This window comes from Raphanus sativus, chromosome 5 (assembly GCF_000801105.2).
Source record: "Raphanus sativus cultivar WK10039 chromosome 5, ASM80110v3, whole genome shotgun sequence".
In the NCBI taxonomy this organism is placed as follows: Eukaryota; Viridiplantae; Streptophyta; class Magnoliopsida; order Brassicales; family Brassicaceae; genus Raphanus; species Raphanus sativus.
This window is the reverse complement of record NC_079515.1, coordinates 16,945,699-16,955,756: the sequence shown is the minus strand read 5'-3', so window position 1 is coordinate 16,955,756 and position 10,058 is coordinate 16,945,699. Positions and strand designations below refer to the sequence as shown.

The 10,058-nt window shown below is 37.7% G+C and overlaps 1 protein-coding gene and 1 non-coding gene across 2 annotated transcripts; one reads left to right on the top strand and one right to left on the bottom strand.

Annotated features, from left to right (window-relative positions):
• On the top strand, positions 1-6,856 carry LOC130495113 (uncharacterized). Its single transcript, XM_056986227.1, has 2 exons — positions 1-3,955; positions 6,834-6,856. The coding sequence occupies exon 1, from the start codon at positions 929-931 to the stop codon at positions 3,389-3,391; it is 2,463 nt and encodes an 820-aa protein (XP_056842207.1). The 5' UTR covers positions 1-928; the 3' UTR covers positions 3,392-3,955; positions 6,834-6,856.
• LOC130495293 (small nucleolar RNA R71) lies at positions 1,478-1,584 on the bottom strand. Its single transcript, XR_008934565.1, has one exon. It is a non-coding gene; the product is annotated as a small nucleolar RNA R71 (small nucleolar RNA).
• Positions 6,857-10,058: the final 3,202 nt, after the last annotated feature.

Genomic DNA, 10,058 nt, shown 5'->3' with positions numbered 1-10,058 from the left:
TCTATTGAAGAACACAAACTCTCTCAAGAAATTAATCTCTTTTTGACTTGGTTTGTTATTGTTCTTGTGATCTCTCATCTATTTCTCTACATGATTAATCTGAAATCCATCATGGGTTTAAGAGGAATCATGGAGATTAGTGAGTAATCACCTTTTGAATTCATGGGTTAGGAGACTAAGGGTGATTAGGTTAGTTCTATGATGTTTTAGTGTAGATCATGTCATCTCCTTGCTAGTAGAGTGATTTCAATACATCATTTGAGTAGGCCACTCAAAGGGTGATCTCTAGGCATTTCTCACCCGACAGGTGTTCGATGAAATGCCCGAGTCAACTCTCCTAGGCTTTTAGTGTACTTTGCCAAAGACATTTGTTGTTAAAGATGCTAAGATAGCTAATAGACATGTTGTGACTGATTGCTTGCATGTTATTCAACCAAGGACACTTGATGTTTGAGATGTGTTAGCAAATGAGCATTCATCTAGACATAGAGCTTGCTTAGAATTGTGTCTAGGCTTAAGGTTGTTTGTTTGATCGTTTATTGTTCATCCTTAGTTCGAATCCTGATCACCCGAGGTCAAGTTCCTATACCCATGAGTTCTCCTTTCCAATAGCTTAAAAGTATCATTTTTATTGCTTTGCATTAGCTTTAATCATTAGTTTAGAAATCATCAAATCACTGGCTGCACTTAGATTAGGCAAATACTTGCATTCTCACTGCTTTGAGTCCCTCAGAACTGGTTCGACATTCATCACTATCCTACAACATTTGTTTTAGGAACTTTGAAATTCCTAGCATCAAATTGGCGCCGTTGCCAAATTCTGAGTTTGATTTGAACATTGAGATTTAGTCATTTGCTTGAGACTAAGTCATTTTTATTTTTTTAAGTTACTGATTCTCTTCTTCACCTCTTTGTGATTTTCAGGTGTATGAACTTGAGGAGCAAGGGTACATCAAACCTTGTTCCAAGAGCCACAGACATCAGAGCTTTAGAGAGAGAGTGTGCTAGAAAAAGAAGAGAAGAAGAGCAACAAGCTCAACTGCAGCCACTGGAAGCTGCAATGGAAGAACAACAAAATCCTCAGAACCCCAATGGACCTCAACAGCGACCAGCTCGCCCCATTGGCACTTATGACCGCCCCAACATCCATGGTCCTAGACTTGGAATTCGAGCACCAGCTGTGGCTGCTAACAACTTTGAGATCAAGTCAGGACTGCTCAACTGCATAGAGAACAACAAGTATCATGGTCTGGCTGTGGAGGACCCATTTGATCACTTGGATAAGTTTGACAGCTACTGTGGTATGTCAAAGACTAATGGTGTGTCAGAGGATGCTTTAAAGCTCAAGCTATTCCCCTTCTCTTTGGGGGATAAGGCACGTCAGTGGGAGAAGTCTCTACCAAGTGACTCCATCACCACTTGGGAAGACTGCAAAAAGGCATTCTTGGAGAAATTCTTCTCCACCTCAAGAACTGCTAAGTTGAGGAACGAGATCTCCAGCTTCCAACAGAAGAACTTGGAAGGATTCAGTGAAGCTTGGGAGAGATTCAATGGTTACCAAGCTCAGTGCCCACACCATGGTTTTTCCAAGGAGAGCTTGCTGAGCACATTCTACAGAGGTGCTCTTCCTAAGTATAGAGCCAGACTGGATACAGCTAGCAATGGGTTCTTTTTGGGGAGAACTGAGGAAGAAGCAGAGGCTCTGGTTGACAACATGGTTAAGAGTGATGCAGTCTACAGTGGAGACCATGACAGAAGCAGTAGAGGTGATGACAAGCACACAAGGAATGAGATCAAAGCTCTTCAGGAGAAGATTGACACACTCATTGCTGATAAGGCCACACAAGCGCAGGTGAACTTTGTTGGTAACCCACAACAGGAGATACCTCCTACTGTCAATGAGGTTGATGGTTTGGAAGGGCAAGAAGAATTGTGTTTCATCAACAGCAATGGTAGCTGGTACAAGAAGGAACCCAACTTTCAGTACAACAACTACCAACAGAAGCCCTATTCCAACAACCAGCAGAGTGGTTATCAGCCAAGAAACAACCAGCAGAGCAACTATCAGCCTCAGCAAAGCCCCTCTCCTAGCTCTTCTGCCCCTCAAGAGAGCAGCACTGATGCATTACTGAAACAGATCTTGGAGTCTCAGACTAGAAGTGAGAAGCATGTGGGCTATGAGCTGAAGAACCTTCACTCCAAGATTGATGGGAGCTACAATGAGCTCAACAACAAATTCTCCCACCTTGCTTCTTCTGTCAAGAATTTGGAGAATCAGTTTGCTTCCATGAGCACCCACCAGAATCGTCAGCCAGGATCTCTACCTGGAAAATCTGATCAAAATCCCAAGGACGCAAAAGCTGTCACACTCAGGAGTGGTAAGCAGTTACCTCCTAGAACCCTCACCAAGGATGCTGAGAAACAAGGTGAGGAGATAGCCATCAATCTAGATGATGAAGTGGTCATTGTTGATGAGAAGACAGATGATGAGATCTTGGAGAAGATTGAGAAAGATAAGGGTAAAGGAAAGGTTGGAGAAGAGAAGAAGACAACAAAAGATGGTGAATCTGCTGCTCCAGCAGGTGAGAGCTCTTCTGTCCCTCCTCCCTATGAACCCAAGCTTCCATTCCCTGGTAGATTCAAGAAGCAGCTGCTACAGAAGTACAAGGCTTTGTTTGAGAAGCAGATGAGTGAAGCTCAGGTTACAATGCCCATCATTGATGCTTTCATGCTGATTCCTCAATACAGCAAGTTCTTGAAAGATGCTGTAACTGCTAAGAAGAAGGAGATGGAGGGCATGATGGTTCTGAGCCATGAGTGCAATGCCATCATTCAGAGGCTTAATGCTCCAGAGAAGCTAGAGGATCCAGGATGCTTCACACTACCTTGTGCTCTTGGACCTATGGTTTTTGAGAAATGTCTCTGCGATTTGGGAGCTAGTGTCAGCTTGATGCCTTTATCTGTGGCAAAGAAGCTTGGCTTCACTCAATACAAGAAGTGTAGACTCTCTCTGGTGTTAGCTGATCGTTCAGTGAAGTACCCTGTGGGCATCCTAGAGAACCTCCCTGTGAAGATTGGAGGGTATGAGATACCTACAGATTTTGTGGTGCTTGAAATGGGTGAGGAGGCTCAAGACCCATTGATTCTTGGAAGGCCATTCTTAGCTACAGCAGGAGCTATTGTGAATGTGAAAGAAGGCAAGATTGACCTCCATTTGGGTAAGGCGAACATCCTCCACTTTGACATCAAGGAGAAAATGAAGAACCCCACTGTGTTTGGACAAGCCTTCATCATTGAAGAAATGGGCCCTCCTGCTGATGATCACCTTGGTGAGCTACCACCTGAGGAAGATGGGGTGTTAACTCCACTTTCTGCACCTACTCCAGCCTGATCCAAAGGAGGCAAAGTCAAGCTAGAGACTTAAAACAAGCTCACTTGGGAGGAAGTCCCATGAGTATCCTTGTATATATTGCATTAGTATTTTTATTTTCATCTTACTGCATAAAGCAATGGGAAAATGAAGTTGTGTGCAGGTAAAAATAGGCAAAAGGAGTGACACAAGGACGAGCAGAGCCCAACGACCAGTCACAGCGGCTCTGCCTGGTCGCTGTGACTCCATCAGCACGGAGCGGTCTTGGCGCAGCGGCTGATCCCCGTCGCTCGCTTCATTCTGGAGCGACCTCCCACAGCGGCTCATGGAGGTCGCTGTGAAGACATCACCAGCAGCGACGCACCCGCAGCGACATGTCCCCATCGCTCGTCTTCTTCGGCAGCGGTTAACTGGAGCGGGTCTCCCTGGTCGCTGAGAAGCCATCACCCGCAGCGACCCTACCTGGTCGCTGTGACCTCACCGAGCCGGAGCGGCCAGCCTCAGCGGGTAGCACAGGTCGCTCGTTGTTCCGAGCAAACCTGGAGCGACCCATCACAGCGGGTCCCCTACCTCGCTCCACTCCAGGTAACCTGCAACCCTTGTTTATCCCAGTTTTTCTTTGCATTTTACCTTTCCATTAGGTGTCTCCCTCACACAGAGACTGTGTGATTTAAGTGTGGGGGAGGTACCAAGTATTTGATCATGTTTGCTTTGATGATTCTGAGTCTCATGCATTACATTTTACATTCTTATTTGCATAGAAAAACCAAAAAAAAAGAAAAATTTAAAAAAAAAAAAAAAAAAAATTTGAAAACACACAAAAAGAATCATTTAGTGTATCATTTGCATACTTTAGGATTGAGTCTAGAAGCATATAGGTTGCATTCATTTGCATTGGGAGCTGATTTAAAACGCCTTGTAGGGAGCATTGTCTAGCCTTGTATAGTTCATGCACCTCTCTTGAAAACCTTGTAAGCTTTGTGCCTTGAAAACTCTCTCTGAAACTCAATCTCTTAAGCCAACTACAACTTTGAATCGAACTGAATGAACTTAATTTCTTGCTCATGGTCCCTTGTGTGCTAAGTCATGGATATTCACACTAGAGTTGTCACATCTTTTATGCCGATCTTTTTGACAATCTCTAGTGGCATTCCACTCCCTAAAACCCTCTCCTCCTTTTAAGCCTTAATTGTTTGTTGAGTGAGGCCTTTTTCGGAAAGTCTTACATGCGCATAATCTTGAGAGTATTGGGAACGACAATGCTCAGTCTTCATTCTTGCTAGATTGCTTACGCTATTGTCTAGCCATAGGTGGGGGTGAGTGTTGTAAAGTTTGAACTTGAAAGTTGAATGGGAATGAATGAACTCTTGTGCTTAATTGTCTTATTGGGAATTGTATAAACCTCTAGCTCAAAGTTGTGAAAGTCTTGGCCCCCAAATAAAAAAAAAAATAAAAATAAGAAAAAAAAAAAAAAAAAAAGAAAAAGGGGGCTAGCAAAGTGAGAATGAGCTTAGAGGCTGTGTTTTAAAAGTTTAAATATTTCCTTTGATTGAGAGTTTGTGGATGTGTTCTTGAGATTTTTGGGTGAGAGATGTGAGATGGGTGTAACTTGGGATTTCAATTGTGTCACTTGTATGTTTGAAAAAGGGTAGAACAATGAAGATTGAGCATTGTATGCATTAGTTGATCCCTTTCTTAGATATATTATGTGCAATGTCAAGGCTACTTGTTTTGAGTGTTAAACCTTGAAGATAATGAGTTATGAAACCTTTGATCACTAGAGCGAAAAAGCCTTCCCTTACCCAAATGACTTGGACCAATTGACCATTTGCATAGAGCTCACTTGTTGTATTGCTTAATGAATGTGAGAGTTGGCTGAATTGAATGTGTGAATGCATAATGTTGAGTTGAGACAGGCCTAGAGAAGCTAGAGGATAATAAGAGAGAGTGTGCTAGTACTGAATTCTTATGTTGAAGCAAGTGCTTTTGTGTTTCTCTTGGCTATGAGCTCCCACTTTCAAACCTCTTCCCCTATGAGTCCCAGAAAGTTCACTTGAGGACAAGTAAATGACTAGTGTGGGGGAGTTGATGTCTTGCATATTTGCATTGTTTTAACCATTCATTCATAGGTATTTGCATCATATAGATTAGGATTTAGGCATGTTTAGGTTGCATTTGGCATACATATGTCTCTATCAGGTATTGGAACACCACATGGAGTTCTTGGAGACATTTGGAAGCAATGTGCTCAAAAAGGGGGTGAAAGATGAGCATGGATGGAGGTCTTCGAGACATCTTCTGTTGCTAAGATTTTGTGGAGACATAGGAAATTGAGTTAGCTTTCTAATGGAAGTGGTTTCAAGTCATTTGGAGATGTAACGAAGAAGTTATGACCAATTTACTAGAGACATATCCATCCGGAGCAACCTGACCGGAGCGACCCTGGCTGGCCGCTGTGACTTCACTCCTGGAGCGACCTCGGCGCAGCGACTCACCCAGCCCGCTCGTCTTCTTCGACCAACCCGCAGCGACCACCCGGAGCGACCCCTCCTGGTCGCTCCACCCCTTTATGCTACCCGATTTTATGATTTTTCAAGGACCTTTTTGCAATTTCTTATGCACGTTTTTACTCTGAAAAACCTAATGTTTAAGTATGTTGTAGCCACCTTTTGGCAGATTATCTTTGATCTATTGAAGAACACAAACTCTCTCAAGAAATTAATCTCTTTTTGACTTGGTTTGTTATTGTTCTTGTGATCTCTCATCTATTTCTCTACATGATTAATCTGAAATCCATCATGGGTTTAAGAGGAATCATGGAGATTAGTGAGTAATCACCTTTTGAATTCATGGGTTAGGAGACTAAGGGTGATTAGGTTAGTTCTATGATGTTTTAGTGTAGATCATGTCATCTCCTTGCTAGTAGAGTGATTTCAATACATCATTTGAGTAGGCCACTCAAAGGGTGATCTCTAGGCATTTCTCACCCGACAGGTGTTCGATGAAATGCCCGAGTCAACTCTCCTAGGCTTTTAGTGTACTTTGCCAAAGACATTTGTTGTTAAAGATGCTAAGATAGCTAATAGACATGTTGTGACTGATTGCTTGCATGTTATTCAACCAAGGACACTTGATGTTTGAGATGTGTTAGCAAATGAGCATTCATCTAGACATAGAGCTTGCTTAGAATTGTGTCTAGGCTTAAGGTTGTTTGTTTGATCGTTTATTGTTCATCCTTAGTTCGAATCCTGATCACCCGAGGTCAAGTTCCTATACCCATGAGTTCTCCTTTCCAATAGCTTAAAAGTATCATTTTTATTGCTTTGCATTAGCTTTAATCATTAGTTTAGAAATCATCAAATCACTGGCTGCACTTAGATTAGGCAAATACTTGCATTCTCACTGCTTTGAGTCCCTCAGAACTGGTTCGACATTCATCACTATCCTACAACATTTGTTTTAGGAACTTTGAAATTCCTAGCATCAATACTAATTGAACCAAAAACTCAATTTACGACTATGAAATTATATCAATTTATAGAGATATTAGTTTATCTTTTATTAATTTAAAGATGTTATACTGTATTTAGAAAGTGGCACATGGATTGTGAGTCTCTCCAATTGTAAGACATTAGATATAGAAATTCTTCTTTGTTGTAATTTAATAGAGCGAAGAATATATTTAAAATTGTAGTTATATATATTTGTGTTTGTATTATAATATTATTTTATATTATTTGTTGTAAAAAAAGAAAGAATCTAACGAGGGAGTTGAGAGAAGAAGTAGAATGCCTTTAATAGTTATTTATGATGACCCAATATCTGCCAAGTATATCTATCTCCATCATGTATCTCAAAATCTTATTCGGGAAGAATAATTTTCATGTCCCATCGATATTTCCATTTTTATTTTCTGAATCATACCAAAAATCTTAAAACATCAAGATGAGTACTCAATCCATGAAAAGATGGTCCGGGTTCATAAGAGATGAAGTTTATTTCACTTCCTTTCTCTTTTTTTATTGACTATCAATACATATAGGTTAATATTTTGGCGCACGACAAATATGTACCCAACATTTTTCTTGCCACATCTGTAGCAAACCTTTTCTGTTTACCTTTTATCATCCGACCATTTTCATTTACATGGAAGTTATTTCTTTTATCATAGGGACGGTATCTTCTTCCTCGTCCTCGTCCATGACCACAGTAGCGGTTTCAACCGCATCTACACCCTCGTCCTTTTCTAGTAAGACGGACTTGATGGTTTATTATCATGAATTCATTTTTCAGTTTATTTGGAGGATTTACATCAACTCCGATAATATAGTGAATCATTTCTTTCAAGGATTTAATTACTCAAAGATCTTTTAGATCTTTTCTCATGATACACCTCATCTTATAAACCATCATAAAAATGGTGTAATATTTCATAGCTTTCTATTCTCATCCGATTTACTTATCGATGATTTCTCAAACCTCATTTTCTCTCACGTGCATCTTTGCACCCACTGCCCATATCATACAATTATTTTCCGTACTATCATGGGCATTTATTTTGAGTTTTGTCAAACTCGACATGATAACCTTATTCACGTAATAGCATATATAAAATATATATAAAACTGAAATTTAAATGCATAATTTAAAAACATAAATTAGATGCATAAAATTAAGGCAAAAAATCAATTGCAGAAATTTAAAGAGCATAAATAAAATTGGAAGCTTAGCCTTCCACATGATCTGAGGCATCAAGGTCTAGCATATTAATCATTTTTATCAAAGGTTCGAGGAGACAAAGTCTGCCATATTTTATTCAAAGTCTGACGAGACTTAGCTTACCATTTTGAAATTTCTTTGATTTTAAGATCCGAGAAGACTTAGTCTTCCATTTTGATATTTTCTTTTTATTTAGGAGGCCAAGCTTACCACGTGTTTCTCTGATAGTGAATGCATAGCCTATCTAAACAATCAGTCGGGAAAGGCAACGCCTATCATCCCGAAAAATAAATGGAGAAGGTCTGGCCTCTCACTCCGAAACAATATTAAAATTAAAATAAATTAAATAGATTAAAAGACATAAATTAAAAAATTATTTTTTTCTCTCTTCTTTTTTTTTTAAATTTTGAAAGACTCATTGAGAAACTCTCAATGCATATATTTTAACTCTTTTATGTTGTATTCGACTGCTTTGGACTAGACTGTGAAACTAAATAGAAATTTAAAGACACATATGGTGATAACTGTTTGGATATATGGTTTTTAGATTTTAGATTTTAGTTTTTGATTTTTGACTTTTAGTTTTTGTATTTTAAATTTAAGTTTTGAGTTTTTGATTTCGCAGTAGATTTTAGTTTTTTTTTAAACATGAATGGTGATTTTGGTATTAAGCTTTTGATTTTTGTTTTAAAAGTCAACTAGATTTTGACCCGCACGCCCGTGCGGATGTATATTTCAAAAATATATTGCTATTTATTTTCATGTCAATATCGAAGGTGGATACAAAATCCAAATATGAAGAACCAAACCGATCACGATCCGAAAGAGTAATACCAAACCCGAACCAAAATTAATTAAATATCCAAATTATTCAAAACTTTGATATTTAGACAACTGAAACCATAACCAATTCGAACCGAAGTATTTTAGATATCAAAATATATCCGAAAAAGATTTATATACTTATATACATATTAATTATTTTTAGTTTTATTGTACATAAAAACATCCATAATATATATGATACTTTTAGGTTGGTTTAAATATTTGAAAATATATAAAAATAATCAAATTTAAATATCTAACATAGTGGAAGTACACTCAAAACACCAAAAATATTTAAAATAATTACTGAATTTTGATCCAAAATTTAAACCAAACCAATTTATATGTTAAGTTTAGGTATTATGACATATGTTATTCAGATTTATATACAATATACTATTTTATTTATAAATTTTAAGAAATTCAAAATATATAATGAATTTTAAAAAATAATTTAAATGGGTTATCCGAACCTGAACTGAACCCGCAAAGATCTGAATATAATTCGAACTAAAATTTAGAGATATCTGAATGAGACTGAAATCTTTGACCCCGAAAACTCAAAACTCAAAAAGATCTGAAACGAACCCGAATAGATACCTGAATGTCCAGCCCTAGTCATACTTCGAACTGAAATTTAGAAATATATAAATGGGACTGAAATCTTTGACCCCGGAAATCTGAAACCCAAACAGATCCGAAACGAAGCGAAATGGATACATGAACGTCCAGCCCTAGTCACTATTAGGTATCATATATATAGCATCATATAATTAATTGTATTGGTCCATCATATAAATAATCATATAATTAATAGTATTTTATATGTATCATCTTATAAATAATCACATATATTATATTCTTAAAGTTTAATGTGAAATATAAAAACCATAATTTAATTTGGTATTTGAAATTAATATTTTTGTTGTATTTTTTATATATATTGAAAATATTTTTTAATAATGGTTATTGGAAAATATTTTAGTAAAAATAAATTTTTGAATATATGCATATTTTAAATCAGTTTTTGATATATATCAACGTTAAATTATTATTTTGATTTGAAATATGTATATAAAATTTAAATTTTATTTTATGATTATTTTAGATAAAATAATGTTTTTAGGTAATTAGATTAATCCAT